At 47.5% G+C, this 19,070-nt stretch overlaps 4 protein-coding genes across 4 annotated transcripts; 1 reads left to right on the top strand and 3 right to left on the bottom strand.

Moving 5' to 3' along the window:
* Window positions 1–87: 87 nt before the first annotated feature.
* On the bottom strand, window positions 88–6,369 carry LOC108034680 (anoctamin-4). The gene is made up of 13 exons (XM_017109621.3): window positions 5,950–6,369; window positions 5,043–5,257; window positions 4,259–4,440; window positions 3,250–4,200; window positions 3,049–3,194; window positions 2,360–2,940; window positions 2,077–2,294; window positions 1,857–2,021; window positions 1,448–1,801; window positions 1,288–1,387; window positions 825–1,221; window positions 670–760; window positions 88–608 (listed from the first exon to the last, which is right to left on the bottom strand). Exons 2-13 carry the CDS (start codon window positions 5,218–5,220, stop codon window positions 282–284), a joined length of 3,690 nt encoding a protein of 1,229 aa, XP_016965110.1. The 5' UTR covers window positions 5,221–5,257; window positions 5,950–6,369; the 3' UTR covers window positions 88–281.
* Window positions 6,370–7,704: 1,335 nt separating this feature from the next.
* Window positions 7,705–15,524, bottom strand: LOC108035466 (uncharacterized). Its single transcript, XM_050886457.1, has 12 exons — window positions 15,484–15,524; window positions 15,159–15,424; window positions 14,562–15,092; window positions 13,032–14,285; window positions 12,799–12,963; window positions 12,556–12,735; window positions 12,328–12,495; window positions 12,083–12,271; window positions 11,833–12,015; window positions 11,583–11,774; window positions 10,780–11,529; window positions 7,705–10,240 (listed from the first exon to the last, which is right to left on the bottom strand). Exons 1-12 carry the CDS (start codon window positions 15,488–15,490, stop codon window positions 7,826–7,828), a joined length of 6,300 nt encoding a protein of 2,099 aa, XP_050742414.1. The 5' UTR covers window positions 15,491–15,524; the 3' UTR covers window positions 7,705–7,825.
* Window positions 15,525–15,815: 291 nt separating this feature from the next.
* Window positions 15,816–16,743, bottom strand: LOC108034630 (zonadhesin). Its single transcript, XM_017109568.2, has 2 exons — window positions 16,700–16,743; window positions 15,816–16,633 (listed from the first exon to the last, which is right to left on the bottom strand). The coding sequence occupies exons 1-2, from the start codon at window positions 16,704–16,706 to the stop codon at window positions 15,852–15,854; spliced, it is 789 nt and encodes a 262-aa protein (XP_016965057.1). The 5' UTR covers window positions 16,707–16,743; the 3' UTR covers window positions 15,816–15,851.
* Window positions 16,744–18,245: 1,502 nt separating this feature from the next.
* Window positions 18,246–18,993, top strand: LOC108034438 (peritrophin-1). Its single transcript, XM_044094674.1, has 2 exons — window positions 18,246–18,285; window positions 18,344–18,993. The coding sequence occupies exons 1-2, from the start codon at window positions 18,279–18,281 to the stop codon at window positions 18,889–18,891; spliced, it is 555 nt and encodes a 184-aa protein (XP_043950609.1). The 5' UTR covers window positions 18,246–18,278; the 3' UTR covers window positions 18,892–18,993.
* Window positions 18,994–19,070: the final 77 nt, after the last annotated feature.

The raw sequence follows: 19,070 nt of genomic DNA, 5'->3' as shown, positions 1-19,070 counted from the left end.
TGCCTATTGTTAAAATAAGTTATATAATTTTATATATATATACTCACTTAAATATTTTAATTTCGAAGAATTAATAATTCAACAATTTTGATTTCACGACAACAATGAAAATAATTTATTTACAATATTTATATTTGCGTTAAAACAAAAACTATAAACTGTGGAGCTTTGACGACAATTACACTTGAAATAATATATATGTAAATAATGCTGGAAAGGAGACGAGTGTTTGTTCAACTTTTGTTCTGTTCCTGGGCCTCGCTCTCGGCCTCTTCCTCGTGTCAGGAAACCTCCCACACCGTGGACTCCACCGATCTTCGTGGTCGGGCGGCCACTTCCACATGGGCATCCAGGCCATCGCTCATACGGCTAAAGCGGCGAGCCCAGCTTCCTCGGGCAGTCACCTGGCTTCCCGCGATCGAGGTGCGATTGCTGGTGTCCCGGAACAGGCTCATGATGTCCTGGCTGTCGCCCTGGGCCCGCTTGATGCCGTGCTGGTACTTGGCCTCCTTGGCCAGCAGCTGCTCCCGCTGCATCTGCGTCTTCACCTCGGACGGGACATCCGGAATGATGAACTGCATGATGCCGGTTATGACAAAGACCACGTGCTGGATGGGCAAGTGTATAAGTTACTCAAGGTATTTATGGAAACGTTTTTAGAAGACCCACCTCGAAAACCACCACAAAAGCCAAGCGGGCAGCAAAGACATGCCAGTAATGGGGACTCAGTCCATAGGGTTCATAATCCTTGGGACCATTTCTTTAAAATATTAAAATTCAGTTAAGAATAGAGTTATAGAAGACTAGGATAAACGGAAACCCACCTATAACCGCGATACTGGCAGGTGTCTGGATCTCGCTCACTGACCGAGGCACCCCACTCCTCCTTGTAATCCGAGGTATTAAAGATGGACAGCGAGTGCTCTATATAGCCGGCCAAAGTATGGGTCTCGGAATAGACAAACTTGTAGACCATGCGCGGTATAAAATCGCTGGTGTAGGCTATCACAAAGGCATTCGAGACGACGGCTGTATAGGTGATGATCCGAAGGATTCCATACCAGGCCCCAATGTCCTCGACGCGCTCTGCCAGAGGTCGTCTAGCCTGGGTGACCATTTTGTAGGCATCCAAGCGGATCTCTGCCACATTGTTGAGCAGGGCAAAGAGCGGTGCCAATGGAAATGCAGCCACGAAAAGCGTGACAAAGCCGTATTGAAGAACTGATAGGAAAATATAATCATTTATTATAATATTCAAACCTAAGGTGTATCACCATAATTACTCACTCATTTCCAGATACTCATCAAACAAGGCCAGGCGACCCGGGTCCTGCATATGATAGTCCTGCTCCCAGGCCATGTGCAAATGGGACTCATCTTTGGTGGCCTAAAAATATAAATTCCTTACTTCAAATTAAATTTCTTGTCAGTATGTTTCCCAACCCACCTGCTTGTGCTTCCGCTGACGCCACCAGTTCCAAAACTTGGGGAACAGGTACTCCATGAAGTTGTTCCAGCACTGCTTGCCCACCATTATGATGGCCAGTTGGATGCAGAGCTCGGATAAGCAGCCCGCCGGATCGCAGATATCATTCTTCAGGCGGAAGAACTCGCTTTTGCGGGCCTGGTCATCTCCCGGATAGTCGAAGAAGCGTCCCTTGAAGAAAGCTATGTAGATGAGCGAGGAATAGAAGTTCATGAACTCAAAAAAGAAGATCTTGAATGTATAGGAGTCCTCGTATTCCGTGTGGGTGCGCGGATTCTCCAGGTTGGTCAGCTTAATGGCCATGCGGTGGTAGATCTGTTAAAGATTTTCTATAAGTTATCCTTTCTAAATGCTGAAGATTCAGACTCACTCTTGTAAGCAACATAATGACCACCAAATTGATCAGGGCAGCCGTGACACTGGTGAAGAGCTTGGCATGCTCCTTAACAAAAAATCCGCCTCCACCATATATAACCGACACCAGAGTTATACGATAGAGTATGGTACCCAAAACAGCAGATAGAACAACAGATATCTAATGAATAACAGAATTATTAGTACAAATATTAATTTAAGAAACAATTACTAACCATAAAAAGCACTGCACTGCCGGTTATGACAAATCGTATGGATCTGTTCCAAGTGGACATGTAGGGTTCCTTTTCCCGCGTCACGGGATTCATGCGGAACGTCGTGGCATTCGTTTCAAACTCAGGGCGGTTCTCCTCATCCATATCTACGTTGTGCAAGTCCCATTCCCAAACAAGAACGGATTGCTTGCGCTTCCAGAGTTCCAGGAATGTGGTGGCTATATAAAAGATACAAAATGACTCCTTAATTATTTCCCTTCTTTCGCGGAGGTCAATAGCCTACCCCAAAAGGACATGAAGATGGCGAAGAACACCGTCGAGGGATTGTCAAAGAGATAGGTTAGCCTGGAGAAGAGGCACGATTCGGAGAGTCGTTGGTAGCTGCAGGCCTTGTCGCAAAGTGGGCACAGGGTGATGTTCCCCGTTCCATACTCATTGCAGATCTCCTTGCTGGGCGTGTTGTCCTCCGACTCCAGGGTGGCCAGGCCGTAGATGAAGCAGAGGGTGCCCACCACCGAGGGATAGACGAGCATCTCCGTGTAGAAGCCCAGCCAGCAGAAGTAAAGGGCTATCTTGTCTCCAAAGTACTTGCGCACCAGACAGAGCGGCTGCTTTTTGTACCACTGGGAGGGGTGGGCCCACGTCTGGTAGAGCACCCGGCGGTCCAGGGAGATTCCACTGGAGTGCGGTCGGTCGTAGCGCCCCTCGTGCAGCGGGAAACAGCCCAGGTAAGTGCCATCGTTCATTAGCCGCCGGATGCCACTGCGGTCGCTCTCATCGAAGGGCGTCCGGATGAGCACCTGCATCACCATCAGCGAGCGCTGGGCACTGGTGAAGGCCGTGGCGCGGTCTTTGACAATGAACCTGCGGGGGAGGAGAACCATTTTAAAATAAATTTAAGTAGCTCAAAATTCTTAAATTAAATTGATCAAGTCAGGTCTTACTTCTTATATAGTAAGTCGAAGTACTTACTGCTCTTCCGGATTGCCATTAGCTGTCGCAGCCTTAAAAGTCGTCTCTCCCTCCAGAAGGGTTTGGTCCAGCTGAATCTTCTTGGTCAAGCGCTGCCACACATCCTTCCAATATTGCACATTCCGCAGCACAACATTCTCCTCATCCTGAGATGAAAAACACTACTGCAACCAAGACCAATATATCCTACGGAGGACTCACCCAAGATGGCTTTACGGATATGGTGATGAATCTCTTGACGGGCAGCTTCAGGTTCATGACCTCAGCCAGTCGAGTCTCCAGCCGCCAGGGCAGATGGATCTTCAGAAAGAAGGTCTTCTCGTTGAAGGACTGCGACTTGTCCTCCAGCTCGACCTCGAGTCCCTCCTTGATGAGGTTCTCCATGAAGCAGCGTCGGTTGTCGCGACGCTTGGCCTCCGCCTCGGTCATGACGCCCAGGTCCTCCTCCTCCCAGGCCAGCACCATGTCCACTTTCCGTCTGCCATCACGGAACATCAGCGATTCCGGATCCAAGCCCTCCCGATCCTGCTTGCTGACCCTTCTCTCGTCTCCGGATTCGCCACCCACGCTGTTGCTTTTGCTGGCCTTTCGGCTGCCATAGTAACTTCCGCTCACGGAACTCGTGGTATCCGAGGCCTTTCGCTCTGTGGGAATGAGCTGCCGATAGCCAAACTGGTCGGGCAAAACATTGGAGTGCGAGGACTCCATTATCTCATAGGACTGATTCACCCTGTCGCCCGATTCCAACGTGGGGCTTAAGTTCAGACCCAGGTTACGTCGCATGGCCGTGCCGGGAATATCCTCCTCATTACTGCCCACGATCTTGGGACCAAACGCCTGCGTGGGACTTGGTTCCGCCGACTCGGATTCCAGATGCGTGGGCAGAGGCATGGCAATCGAGTTGGTTTTGGGGAACAGGGGATTGGCATTGCTCGTCCGCATCACCGAGGAGTTGAGCCACTTTTCCGTGTAGGCAGCCGATCCTGCCCGAGCCCGGTTGGCACTCAGCTTGGAGTTTGGCGGAATCGGAGTGGCGGGCTTGGTGTTGCCCAAGGCAACATTATCGTTCTCCTGGCAGCTGTATGAGCTATCTGGCGGATCCGTTTCGGCTGGAGATCTGGACTGGAGGTTGGAGTCAACGAAGGTACCTTCCTGTATTTGTAAGTTTCGAGTTAGTAATCTGGTGATTTCAAGTACAAACCAAGCTCACCCCGTATCCTATTAATCTTCCCGCCACAATGCCACTGTCCTGGCTAAGTCTTCGGGGTCGCTGCTTCGTCTGGCTCCGGCGGATCATGCGCTCGCTCTTGGCCGGACTGGACATCACCTGCCTCCTGGTGGAGGGATCTGGGGACTGGCGCGGGCTTCGTAGCGCTGGCACCGAAAGGAATCCTGGAGGGTGAGTTCAAACAATTAAGTTAAGTAATTATACAGATTAATAAAAACACTCTCATTCATTTATTTTTGGGTAATTAAAGGGTACTCAACGTAAGTTGAGTAAATATTATGAAAATATCGTGACTTTTGTAATATGTAATTATACAAATATTAAAAACCAAAAAAAAAGATAATTGTATAATTATATATTTATGATATAAACATAAAAACGGTAAGGCTTGCAATTACAAGAATAATAATTAGAAAATTAAATTAGTTTAGGTTGGTCCTTTATTCGATTTTTTCTAACTGGAACTTCCTAATTCAAAGTCCATACATGCGGAACTTATATATTTAAATTGATTTAGTTGTATATAAGATAAATAAAACTTTAAGCTGCAATCATAAAAAACTGTCAGGGCTTAATAACATTCTTACACGTCTGATCTTTATAAAGTCAAAAATTGCTCAATATGATTTTAAATATCATAGTTTTATTAACAAGTATAAAGAGAATAACATTTTGTAAGGATCTATGACTGTTTTTATAATTACAATCTTAAAGTTTTGTGTTATTATTCTTAAAAATCGATTTTTGATATATTGAATCTACTCACTGGGGAACTGAAAGACCGACTGATCGCTATTCCTGTCGGCCTCCCGGGCGGCGCTGCCGATGAGATCCTCTCGTGAACTGGCCTCCGTTATGGGCGCGGTGCTCTCATCCTCGACGCTGTCGATGCGGATCTGAAAGATGTGTGACCTCTCGCCGGACCTTCCTTCGTGACTGCTCATCGTCTTCTCTCCGCCGGCACTATGGCGTCATGGAACTCTGTGGACGGACAATGGGTTGGGCGGCAGGTCATATGGGGCCACTTTCTAATTTGGCCTAGTTTGGAGCACCTGCTCCGTTACCCATGATGAACTATTTAAGGCCACAAGTTCGAAAACTTTGGGGGGAGGGGACTCTTCGTGGGCCGCCATTGAAGAGTTGTCAGGCTGCACATACTTTAATGCCCCGATTCCGCCAGAGTCTCCATAGCCATTAACTATTCATGTATGTTTATACTACTGGCCTCGAGCAGGGCGTTAATTTATACCCCTAAGAGTATTTGTATCTTCATTTGCAAACGGGCTCCAATCAAAAGGTGAACTCGGGCACGCATTCGACATTGACCCGCCGAAGGTGTTTGTACAGCCCGAAGTGGCTTTCAGTGGCTCAGGACCGGTTTGGGGGGCAGAACAACAGTCATTGGGAATAATGCCTTCACATTAACATTGGTGCACTGTGGGAGCGAGACCAGTTGGGTCGCCAATTGGCGGGGGCAGAAGCAAACTTGTTGCTACGAGTGGTGAGCACTTTCCCAGGCGGACGAATGACAATAGTTCTAAATAATTGCCCTAGATTTGGTATTGGGATATACACAGGTTTGTACAATGCCTGGACGTGGGGACATGGGAATGTGGTGGCCCGTTGAGGACTGCCACTGGACGAGGGACAAACAAATCCATTCTAACTCGTACCTGGATCACTAACAAGCGTGCGACGGACGTCCTGGAAATGTCAGCGTTCGTTGGCAGTTGTGAAAAGTCCCATGCCATTGAAGTAATCACAACAATTGAAGGTTTATTGATTCGCTCCCGTCCTATATGAGTAATCGATTATTGATTGCGGCTTCTGCTCAGATGCACTTGGAGTGTTTCGCTATCACTTTCACCACAAATGATCGTTTCTAAGATCTGACACTGGTACACCAATATGTTTTTGAACAGCCCATGCAGAGTGGCAGACCCACTATTGATTTTGTGTGGCTTGTAATTATTATCTTTCAATCAAGCTTCACATTATCCAAGCACACGCTCGCACGTCCATCCTGGCCACTTCTAATAGCACTTAACTTGGACACTTTCCGCTCTCTATATGGAGTACCGCTCGCCACGACGGTTCCCGACCGATTGACCGACCGCCAGGAGCTATGACCCTCGCGGCAGGACAGTGACACTCTGGGACAGATAGGCAATCACGGTGGGAAGTGCTCGTAGTCGCGGCTCTCTCGATGTGCAGGACTCGAGCAGGCGTCCTACCAATAGTGATGTGTGGTAAATGTACCTATAGGTTCCTCTATAGGTTTCGGCTATAATTCCATCTGTCTAGGAAACACCAGTATCAGAAGTCCTCAAAAGTTTTGAAATATTTTAAGCCCTAGTAAGAGATAAATAATCTAAAATGATCTATTAATATTAGAACTACAAAAATATGCTATGCTGATACCTCGTACCCATACCACCTTATACATATTTTATCTTGCTGATCTATTTTATTATTTATGTTAAATGTAAATATAAGCAATCAGTACTTTCCCATCACTGGGTAAACCATGGTTAACACTCATTCCCAATGGTCGGGGGGCACTTTTAACACGAATATCCTATTAATATGGTATTTGACTCGCTGTTGCACGAGGCTCTTCGTGATGACTTTCTAATTTTAAATCAGGCCGACAATCCGGGCCAACGAGTCCTGACCACCCTATTGATAGTTGTAAATGACGTCAGTTACTCACAGGGCCCTCGCTCGTTATAGTGCCAGGACTCTTGCATATGTAATGCAGGTTGACCTATAGGTAAAATTAATTTAGGGCTTGAATGAAGCTATCCCAGGGGCGCCCTAGGCAACGCACCCTTGACGATTACTACCTTTAATTCGGGACCATAAAAATAGAGTGATATGCGACATCGTCTGGTACTCGTATGTTGTAAGTACTATTATTGTACAGCTGAGAGTCTATTTTGACTGAGTGCACGTCATTAATAACTCGGGTATCCCCTCCTAATTTTGTTATTTCGGGGGTTAGTGCGTGCTGATTTGGATGTTTGTCGGACTCCATTGTTTTTGATTGGCAGTATCTTACTGTTGGTAGAGTACAATTAGAGTTCGAGAATTGAAGTAGGCAAATATCACTTGTTTGTGCTCGAGGTTTAGGTCACATTAGAGACCTCATATAATAACATATTTAGAGGAGGTATTGCGTGTTTTATATTCAGTTTTTTTTTACTGCTTAGTGGAAATGTCAATTCAGGATACGTATTCTTTACTTTCTAAAATGGTATTTTTTATACTCGTCAAGTAATTGTATTATATTTTGGTGTAATAACCTTTCTTCTTATCCATTAGTGTGTGAATGTGGTATAACTATTCATATCTTTGAAAGACTTCAGATTTTTATTTTCTTTACCGTAGATTAATTTTAGTATTTGTAAGATCAAATCTCAGAATTCGACATCTTTGATTACTCTCCACATATATTTATCAGAACTTAAATAAAGTTGTTCTTCTCGTGAACAAGCTCTTTTATATGTAATAGACCACCACCATTAGATTTGACTCCCAATCATCCATTTAACCCAGATTATCGGCGCTGATTACTTCTTCTGAAGAACTTTTGCACTGTTGCAAGACATCGACTTCACAGCTGTTGGTCAGCCGGTTGAACCACTCTCCTTGGGCGCACTCCCCCTCGATCTTTTGGCCATGGACGCAGGTGAAGTATCCCCGGCAGTTGTCGGCATCGCGAGTCAGTTGTCCATGCTTTCCGTTGCAGACTCCCACCCTTTCGCCGTTCTCCATGAGGCAGGTTCCGTCGTTCTGTCGACAGATACCCAAGAGACTGTCGAAGCTTTCCCCGTTGCGACATCGCTGGGAGACGGGTTCGTCATCCTCGCAGCTGGTGTACCGCCTACAGTCGCCCTGCTCCGCCACATAGGCGCCATTTCCGATTATTCCACATATGCCGGCAAAAGTGGTTGGCGCATCCTTGCAGATCCCATTCGTCGCCGCCTTTTCCTGGCCACCTAGCTCCACCTGTTGAGACTCTACTGGATTCTCCGTTATGGAATCCCCATCCGAGATGACCTCATGGGCCTGGCACTGCTGCAATGTGGCGTTGAAAAAGTAATCCGTGTAGCAAAGCTCATGGCGAAGTTTTCCAGAGACGCAGAGGTAGAAGTTGTTGCAGTTGGCCGGATCGGGCATGATATACCCATGTTTGCCCTCACAAACCAGTGGATCTGGAGGCACATGCTGATTGTTTGGAGTGTCATCATCATCGGGCACCGATTCCACCAGTGGACAAGAGCCGTCGTCCGCCACGCAGAGCAGTTGCTCCGGATCGAAGAAGCTGCCCGCGGCACATCGCTGGGCAGTGGCCACCCCGCCGGCGCAGATAAAGTACCGGGTGCAGTCAGTCCGGTTGGCCAGGAAGCTGCCATCATGGAGGTTCCCACAGCTGTAGACGTAGCTCACATTCCCTTCCAGCTGACCATTGGGACATGGTTGTACCGCCTGATTCTCTGGCTCACAAGTGGACAGCACCGGATTGAACTGTTGCTCTGCGGGACACTCCACGGGAATGGCTAATCCCTTAACGCAAGCGTAGTACAAATTGCAGTAGCGCTCGTGGGGTAATTTTACTCCATGAAGTCCGGAGCACAGTCTGGTTGCTGTCGCAGTATCCTCATCATTGGAAACCTTTCGGCACTGACCATAATCCATACGACAAATCGAGAGCAAGCTGTGGAAGTACTGCCCCTCATCGCACTGTATCAATCGGGTTCCATTCTGGCTCGAGCAGCTGTAGTAAGAACGGCAATCTTCCGGATGAGCCACCAATTTGCCATCTTCCAGTCCCGAGCAAATGGCCAGCTGGCAGGAGCCATCATTTGGTCGGCAGTAGCCCTGGCTGGAGTCGAAGAAGCTACCGGAGACGCAGTTTTGCAGAATGGCGGGAACTTGCTGGAGGCACAGGTAGAATCGAGTGCAATCCGTGGGATCGGCGACACTCAGGCCATCCATCTGACCCAGGCACTGGTTCTCCGAGGGGAGATCCCTCATCTGGAGCTGGCATTGCGACTGCACCTGACACTTGTTGAGACTGGCGGCAAAACTGTGACCCCTCAGGCAGCTGCCCAGATGCCACTCCTCCGCGTCGCAGTAGAGGAATGTCTGGGAGCAGCTGTCTCCAAACTGAGCTCGCAGCTCTCCCTCCCGGCAGATCCGCCTCATCCCATTGTCATGGCAGCTGCCATCGCTGGGGATACATCCCAGCATGGGTTCGAATTGTTCCCTCTCCTGGCAGCGTCGCCTGGTCCACTGACCACCCGCACACAACTCGTAGCTGTGGCAACTGCCCACCAAGGATCTGCTGTCTCCATTGGAGCAGTTCGTCCCATTCTGCTCCGCCGGCGGAGAACACTGGCCCGCATCATTGGGCAGACAGTAGTTGTGCTCCTGGCTAAAGAACATGCCCAAGGGACACTGATGCAGCCACCAGGAGTTGTCCAGGCACATGAGGTAACTCTGGCAGCCTCCTGCCAACGAAGGACGCACTGCCAGCTGCTGGCAGTCCTGCGAGGAATTACTGACCGACTTGCTCCTCGCCAAACCGCACATGGTTTGATTCCTATCCTGCTCATGACCCCTTGGCAAGGGCAGGCATGATCCTACCGAGGACGAGTAGTAGTGCTGCTTGGGGCAGTTGCGCAGGCGCCACTTGCCACCATAGCAGCGGAAGTATTGCAGGCAGTTGCCACTTTTAGCCACCACAGTCTGGGACTCGCTGACATTGTTGCAGGGCGGAAGATTCGATACCCTGGCGTAGGCACAGACCAGGTCATCCCGGGGCTCCAGGCAGCGCTGCTGCTCCGGATTGTAGTAGCGCTGGTCGGAGCATGTGCGTCGCCGCCAGTGGCCATCTACGCACACCTCGTACTGGGAGCAGTTCGCTGGAACCGAGCGCTTCTCATCTATGTCACAAATCTGAAAAGAAAGAAGTAAGTTTTAATTAAAATAAATGATATTCCGTCCTTTGAGGGAATATGGATAAATAGGAGGAATGTTATAGTATTTAAATGTTTTAAACTTAGAACTGATCTCATTTTTAAATATTTTTTGTTTAACCTTATGTCATAACATCTTAGATGTTTATCTTTCCAAAAACTGTGTGCATTAGAAAACAAGTCGGAAGAAGCACGTAAATTAGAAACCCCATTACCTTGATTCCCCTAACTTTTTCTGAAACTTGGAAAAATCCACATGTTCCATTCTATAGGCACACAAATGAAAAGCCGAAATTTTGTAATTCATCTATTTTGAATTTATTGTAGCGCATATGTGGGTAGAGTACATTATTGGGTATTTATACGTATAGAAGTGGAACAAGCGGAACATTCACATTAAACGTAACTCATAAATAACAACTAATGTCGTAAAGTAGCGTGTAAGAGTATAAAACGCGGCTCAAAATGAGCCTAGAAGAGTTTCGGGAAGAATTTCTTGAACAAGGACAGGGACCTTACGTTTTCCTCCGCCTCCAGGGAACGCTTCTGGATGCGATGGTCCTTGCACACGCCGAGCTCGGCGTCAAAGTGTTGTCCCTCCGCGCACGGATGGAAGGTGACGCTGACGCGTTCCTGGTCATCGCAGGAGCAGAATCCGGACCGGGTGTTTTCAGCGGCGAATGGCTCGAATTGGCCTCGCCTCAGGCACTCCTTGAGGTTGCACGAGATCATAGCCATGGCGTTCTTCAGCAGACAAATGCCCTGGGCCTTGTCGAACACGTGTCCCGTTTCGCAGTGATGGAACGTGGCCACACCATCGCAGGAGCAGAAGCCATCGGTGGTGTTCTTCGCCTCGAAGGTTTCGAAGGCGGCTTTGTTCAGGCAGTTGGAGTAATCGCAAGCCTCGACCACACAGGATCCGGCGCTCTCCTCGTAAACATGCTCATCCGCACAGCTGGTGAAGGTGGAGACTCCCACTTCCTGGCAGCTGCAGTAACCACTGCTGGTATTGGTGGCCGCGAAAGTGGTGGCCAAAACGGCACGGCTGTGGCATCGACTGGAATCGCAGAGGAGGGCCTCGTGGACCTTGGAGGATGGCGAAAGGCAGGCACCCACGGCTGTGCTGTAGGTGTCACCCTCGCTGCAATCCTTGAAGACCGGGGTTCCGTCCACGCACAAGCAGAAGCCATTGACCGTATTCAGAGCCGGGTAGGTTTCGTAGTCACCGGAGGTGCCGCACTGTCCCGCTTCGCAAACGCACTCGGATGCCTACGAGAGACCATATCAATGAACATCCTTAAAGACCGTGACTATTTCCTTACCGCCACCACTCCGCATCGCTCCTGATCCGCAAGGAACACCATTTCGGGGCTGCACTGCGTCAGGACAACCTCGCCATCTTGACAGTAACAGAAGGAAGAGCTGTCCTCGGTGGCCCCGTTCACAGGGAAGGGGACGTAGTCGCTGTAGGAGGAGCACTTGTCAACATCGCACAGGGCAGTCACGCAGCCATCCTGAAAATAATACAGAACTAGCACAACGTACCTTAGTCAAACAAGGACGTCGGCTTACCGCTGGCGTTTTGCATATTCCCAAAGAGGCATCGAATTCCTGGTCATCGGAACAGGGACGGAAGACAGGCAGACCGCCGGCACAATAGCAGAATCCATCGGATCCCTCGTTGGGCTCATAAGGGGTGTACTCAGCCAGGACGTCACATTCGTCTTCATTGCATTTAGGGACATAGCAGGGATCCTAATAGTAATTATAAACATTAAAATACTTCCATATGCATGTAAATCTTGGTGATTCCAAAACTCACCACTGGTTCAGTGCAGATTCCTAACTTTTCGTTGAACTCCAAATTATCGTCACAGGCGCGATAGATTGGACATAGGTCTTGGCAGTAGCAGAACCCAGATGGATCGCTTTCCAAGGGGAAGGGAGTGAAGTCCGATTCCGTCTCACAGGCGGTGGCATCACAGGCGTTCACAGGGCAAGTGGTATCGTCCTGCAAGAAGAATATCCATTAAAGATCACCAAACTATAGCCCTGAAAATGGCTTACTCCATTGCTGACGCAGTAACCCTGATATTCATCATATTGGGAATTATCGGGGCAGCTGACGTACTTGGGAACCTCATTCACGCAGAGGCAGAAGCCATCGGTAGTATCCAAAGCAGCAATAGTATCGTAGTCGGTCTTGTCCGCGCATCCATTGCAGGGGCAACGTGGCTTTAAAAGGATTAGGAAAGTAATGATTGTAAACTCTAGCATAAATCCCCAAAATCTTACGTCTGGCTGAGAAATGAGGACGCACTCCAGGGTCTGGCTGTCGAAAGTGTAGCCTCTGGGACAGGGCACTGAGATGGGTTCGCCAGCGCGGCACAGGCAGAAACTATTGCCGTCCACGTAGTCCGTAGAAACGTAGTACTCCGACTCACCGGTGCATATCTGAGGATCACAGTTTCCTGTCTGTAAGGGAAAAGTAATGCTTTAACAAAAATCATTTACATGAATATTTGTCTAAGAGCTTACGTAAGAGCAGGTTTCTGTAGTTTCGTCGTAGAACAATCCCGCGGCGCATGACTTGATGTATCCTCCACCATTTTGGCAGACGCAGAAAGTCGAATTGTCGCTATTCTGAGATGCGTAGGTCGAGTCCTCGGTGGCAGTCTTGCACACGCTCTGGTCGCAATCGGTCTAGATTTATTACAAGGAAGGAGTTATAAAATATTGTGTAGAGTCTTCGAAGTCGACGTTCAACTTACACTGGGTATGGTCTTACAAATGCCGAGGTCAGCATTGTAGGCGGTGTTGGCCTGACAGGCTACAATGGTGGGCTCCTTGTTGAGGCACACGTAGAACTTGCTTGTGTCGTCGGGCACGGCGTAGGTGGTGCCATCAGAGGCGGTGGCACACTCCTTGGCCGAGCACGCCACGGTGGCGGAGCACAGACCGGTTTCAGAATCGAAGGCCTCGCCGGCGGGGCACTGCACCACCTTGGGAACTCCGTTCGTGCACTGGAAGTAATCGGTGCAGATGGGATGGGCTACGTTGCCGTTTTTGGTGCAGGAGCATGGGTCGATACACTTGCCGTAGATATCGACGGCGCACTCTCCATTGCCATTATACCACTGGCCGGATCCACAAGAGTGCTCCGTGGCCAAGCCGTTCCAGCAGGTCAAGTAGCTGGTGCAGTCGGTCGGATTGGGCATCTGGTAGCCATTCGGTTTGTTGAAGCACACCCAGCAGGTGGCCTTGTAGTCCGGAGCGCAAACGCCGCTGCAATTCTTGAAGACATTGCCCGCGCCGCACTCGCCCAGCACCAGCTCTCCATTTTCGCAGATCAGATACTTATCGCAATCGGTGGGATGACTGATGATGGCGCCCTGCTCGATGCCACCCTCGCAGGTGCAATCCTCCACGCTTCTCTTCTGGCGGGATCCACTCGATCTGTTCTCCGGGCAGAAGTTGTCGGTATCCGGGCGGCAAATGCCAACAGAGGCATCGAAGTAGTAGTCCGCCAAGCAGGTCTCGTCCTCCCACTGGCCATCGATGCAGACCTTGTAGCTGTAACAGTTCTTACTGCTGAGTGGAGTATCTCGGGCATTGCATTGGTTAAGAGCCGCGACTTCAATGCACACATTGTCCTTGTCCACTTGGCAAGCCTTCAGAGTTACATTGAAATAGCTTCCTGCTGCACAGGATGTGGACGTCCAGTCGGCACTCTGGCACTTGAAGTACTTGGTGCAGTCCTGGGGATCCACTTTCACTTCACCATCGCTGCAATCAGCCACACAGCACTCGTTCTTGGAGTCCACCTCGCAAACGCTGAGGGTGGCATTGAACAAGTTGCCTTTGCCGCAATCTTTGGACACCAGGACTCCGTTGGCGCAGATGAAATACTTGCGGCAGCTATCCTTATCGGGAATCAATTCGGCGTTCTTGATGTCACCGCAATCGCAGGAGGTTGGAGGTTCCGTGGTCACTTCATCACAGGGTTCGGTGGTGGTGGTTGTCACCTCATCACATGGTTCAGTAGTGGTTGTGACATCATCACAGGGTTCGGTAGTGGTTGTCACATCATCACAGGGCTCCGTAGTGGTTGTCAGATCGTCACAGGGCTCCGTAGTGGTTGTCAGATCGTCACAGGGCTCCGTAGTGGTTGTCACATCATCACAGGGCTCGGTAGTGGTTGTCACATCATCACAGGGCTCCGTAGTGGTTGTCACATCATCACAGGGCTCCGTAGTGGTTGTCACCTCATCACAAGGTGACTCCGTAGTTGTGGTTGTCGCGTCATCGCAAGGTGACTCCGTGGAACAATCCCCAGGAACACAGCCCCAGTTGGTGTCCTCAAAGTGGCTACCTTCGGGACATACCTGAGCGGTGGCCGTATTGTTGTAGCACATGTAAAACGCGGAGCAGTTGGACTCGTCGGCTACAGCCGATCCATCATCTTTTCCAATGCAGAAGTTAGCCCAGCATTCCTTGTTTCCAGTATCGACAGTGCAGGCGGCCAATGTAGTGTTGAAGAAGCTGCCCAGAGGACAATACTGAAGAGTGGCCTCCGAGTCGGAGCACACGTAGTAGCTGCCGCAGTTCTGCTCGTTAGCCAGGAAGACACCGTTCGACTTTCCGATACACAGGTTCTGCCAGCAAGTGGAGCTCGTGTCCGGGACGCAGGCACCCTGGGTATCATTGAAGTAGCTTCCCGAGTCGCACTTCTGAGGGTAGGCCGACTGCTCATCACAGATGTAGAACTCGCCACAATAGCCGCTCTTGGCTAGATAGGCTCCATTCACTTCGGTGGAACACACATTAGTGGTCTGGAAAATAATGGAGTAGGGGATAGAGGTTTATAACCCACAAATTGAGAAATATTTTAAAGTTACCTCGGCAAGTGGAGCAATGAGGCTCAGCTTGCACAGACCCCGTCCTGCGTTGGAGCACCTGCCACTCTTCGGGTTGTATTCCTTGCCCACCGGGCATGTCACCTTGCGCACAGTGTTCTTCGAGGAGCAACGGTAGTAGGTGGAGCAGCTCAAGGGTTTCGGCCAGTGCGGCGAGAGACCTCGTATCTTCCGGTATATACATTCAGGATCGGCGGCTCCAACGAAGGATGCCACTGCAGTGAGTGTCACCACAGCTAGCAGAGTAACTGAAGTCGAGAAAGGGGCTCTGAGACCTAGTTACTATTAAAATCCTGAACGTTCTCACCTTTCATCTTGTTCACTTGTAATATTCCACTTGTGATGTTCGAGATGTACTCTGCATCATTGCCAAAAATTTGATGCCTTTTATATACATACTAGTTGACCTTATCTCTGTCAATTATGTCGATCATGTTAAACACGACCCTATCATGTAGGTCTAATTGAGGTGTGAACTTCTAGCATCGTAGTTCCTGGAAGTATCTTCCTATCGCAGGGTAACCACTCCCCAAAATTCAGTGCTAGGAATTCGCGACGTTATGAATGAATGTCACGAACATGGTCGTGTTCAAGCTCAAGATCACTCTAAAATAACATAGGAAAAGGGTAGAGAAACGATTCTTGAGAGCACACTATACTAAGTTCTTTATTTCTTTAGGCGCAGGTCTTGTTGCAAGTCTGCTCGATCGAATTCCAGAAAAGATCACTTGGGCAAGCCATTACGTATCCCACATCCCCATTGCAGTGTATGTATAGATGACAATCATACGGATGTGGCAGAAACTGGACTCCGTTATGAGTCCGGCAAGAGGCGTCCACATCAATGCTCGGAGTAGTCTGGGTCGGTGATTCACTAGAAGTCAGCGGCTTATCAGTTGGTTTTTCCGAACTTCGACCGTCGACCGTTGTTTGTGGCTCTCCAGTAGGATCCAAAGGGGAGTCCGTTGTCTCCGCAGTCGGATCATTGGGCTCCTTAGTTGGATCTTCAGTGGGTTGACCCGTTGGAGAGGATGGTTCATCCGTGGGTTTTTCCGTGGGATCCGACGGACTATCAGTTGGTTCTGCTGTTGGTTCTGATGGTTTTTCAGTGGGATCCGATGGACTATCAGTTGGTTCTTCTGTTGGTTCTGATGGTTCTTCAGTGGGATCCGACGGATTTTGAGTGGGATCACCCGTTGGTAGTGAAGGTTCTTTGGTGGATGTAGGTTTGGAAGGACCTTCGGTTGGAACTCCTGTGGGCTTCACCGTGGGACCCGTGGGGTCATCAGTTGGATCCCATGGATCCTCAGATGATTCCTCAGTCGGATCCCATGGATCGTCGGTGGGGTCATCGGGATCCTCCGTGGGTCGAGGGGCAACTGTTGGTTTGGCACATTGTCTGGCACTGAGAGCAGTTGCTAGCAGCATAAGCTGCAAGGACATCAAAATCCAGACGACTGAAACCCAGAAACGATTGTCTTTAATGTTAAAGGATATTAATAAGGTTCTCGTCCTGTACTTACACTTCATCGTAGCAACGATCAGTCGACTATTAACCAGACCAATGAAAAGTACCCTATCGAAGCTGCATTTATACTATTCGAAATGCATATGATTCAGTTTTTAATTAGCATACGACAAGCCACTAAAATGTTCTTTTTATCGCTTTTTTAATCAATTACGATAGGACGATAAAACCTTGATTGATAACCAATTCAAACAATTGTGGTTAAAAGAGAAAAGTAAGCGAACACAATTAGCAAAGACGATCAAAGTTTATATCAAAAGTTTTCACAAAAAATCGTAGCTTAAAAACTAAATTGTTTGAGTTGTATTATTAGGTAATGCTATAACCCCCTTCTTCGTGTTTATAAAGATACCTGTGATATCTTTATAGGCAGAAATTGAATAAAAGTTAGTCGGTTAATGGTGTTAAACCCAGTAATTAGAAAATCTCAGATGTCACATTTTCAAGATCATTTATACATTTCCAATCGTTAAAATTCAGATAACAAAGCCACTTGATAACACTAACAGAGCAAAGATAAATGCTCTGTTAAAATTTACCATAACTTCAGTGATTCCAAGATAAGAATAAGATAAGTTAACGTTCTAGGGATGGGCATCAACATTGTATTGTGGAAATGAAAAAGGAAATAAATGCCTTATTATAGCTTTAGTTGTATTACTAATGTGGTGTTATAGTAATCATTCCTTGGTACCATCCGTATCTGTGGCATGAACATGTGATAGCAATTTACTGTCTTGTTTGATAAGATTGAACTACCAGCCTATAGTATATATACTACATATATGTAGTTAATCTAATTTGACACTCAACACACCTACATGAGTATGCATGATAAAATAATTTATTTATACACTGCATTGTATTAAAATTAAAAAAACCTAGCCGGTAGTTATAAGTAATATTTTTGTTCTATTTTGCACTTCCCTCTTTACCAGACTAAAATCATAACTCATTAATGCTAAAGTTTAACCTTTAATTTTCCTTGCAACTTCAAATTGTAGACAACATCTAAATGAAACTTGATAATAGTATTCGTTCAACTCATTTTCTTTATGTTACGCAGTTTATTTGTTTCCGGATACACTTGAAGTAATCAGGACAGACGTATTAATTTCCCAGAACACTTAAGGTGTCCGAACTTGAGTAGGTAAATATTAGTAAAAAAGATAAAGCTAACTAATAAAAGTATCAACAAAGAAATACTTGGAAAAAAAAATTAGCAATTAAAAAAATTGACCCCACTAAGAAAGATTTGGTTATTACTTAAGAATTAACATAGGATTTATTTAGACCTACAATCTTTGATACTTTAATTGGTTTCTTTCTCTGTAAATGCACCTCTGTCTGTTTAACTTTATGTCACTTCTTAATGGCATTATTTTAAAACGCTAGGCAATAAGTTGATAAAGAGAGCTGAAGTTGATTTACTACGGCTATCAATACACGTGTAAATATAATAGATTAGAAAGATAAATTGAAAAGTAGTTCAGTATTAAATGGTAGCAATTGCTATATAAGCTCGAAACCTTAGTAAAGAATGTTACTTGGTTAGACCGTCCACTTTGCAAAACATGAGAGGTAGTTCAATCAAGCTTACATATTGCAGGGAAATAACTAATATATTAATCAATTTGAGGCTATAACATTGTTGGAGTACTTGGAATGTTCGCACTCCTTGTAAGTGCGACGGCTTCGTCGGGAGAGGATACCACCATTGAGAGTACAACAGATGAAACTACCACTGGGGAGTTGACTACGGAGGAGGCATCTACGGAGGTTCCCGACACAACACTACCACCTCCACCATCACCAGTTCTCTGTCCTGATGGAGAACTATTTCTCCCAGCACCTGACTGTACACAGTACTATCAATGCCTCTACGGTGAGGGAATTTTGAAACTGTGCCCTGACGGTCTCTATTGGGATCGTGAGCTGAATGTATGTGCCTGGGACTCACAGTACTGTAATGTCGAAGAAAACACGGAGGCTCCGGCCTTGAGCTGTTCATCTGGCTTCCAATTTTTGCCCTATGCTCCTGACTGTACCAAGTTCATTCAGTGTGTCTACAACATTGGGATCAAGCTGAGCTGCCCAAGTGGGCTGTACTGGAACCAACCACTTCAGGCGTGTGACTATACCTGCGACAATGCAGTCGAGTTCTCCAATGACTTCCAGGTGCAATAACCGCCAGTAAGAGAGGTAGTATTTTGTAACACACCCGAATTGTACATAAATACTAATCGAAATAAAGGAATACCAATTCAACGTAATTGGTTTTTAGCAGACTGCGGTTCAATTGAGTTCCTCTTAAAGATAACGTACTTCGCAAAAAAGACCAGATAAGACGACGAATGAGCTTCTAT

The sequence above is a fragment of the Drosophila biarmipes genome, chromosome 3L (genome assembly GCF_025231255.1).
Source record: "Drosophila biarmipes strain raj3 chromosome 3L, RU_DBia_V1.1, whole genome shotgun sequence".
Taxonomy (NCBI): Eukaryota; Metazoa; Arthropoda; class Insecta; order Diptera; family Drosophilidae; genus Drosophila; species Drosophila biarmipes.
Note: the sequence above shows the minus strand (reverse complement) of the source record. Positions and strands in the feature narration are given on the sequence as shown.

Coding starts and splice junctions, on each gene's coding strand:
- LOC108034680 (XM_017109621.3), bottom strand. CDS start 5,220: ATGAGCAGTCACGAAGGAAGGTCCGGCGAGAGGTCACACATCTTTCAG. Junction 2,941..3,048: donor AATGGCAATCCGGAAGAGCA/GTAAGTACTTCG, acceptor CCTCCCCCGCAG/GTTCATTGTCAAAGACCGCG. Junction 761..824: donor TGCCAGTATCGCGGTTATAG/GTGGGTTTCCGT, acceptor AATATTTTAAAG/AAATGGTCCCAAGGATTATG.
- LOC108035466 (XM_050886457.1), bottom strand. Junction 14,286..14,561: donor CGGAGTCACCTTGCGATGAC/GCGACAACCACA, acceptor CCATGTGATGAG/GTGACAACCACCACCACCGA. Junction 10,241..10,779: donor CCCTGGAGGCGGAGGAAAAC/GTAAGGTCCCTG, acceptor CTTTCTTTTCAG/ATTTGTGACATAGATGAGAA.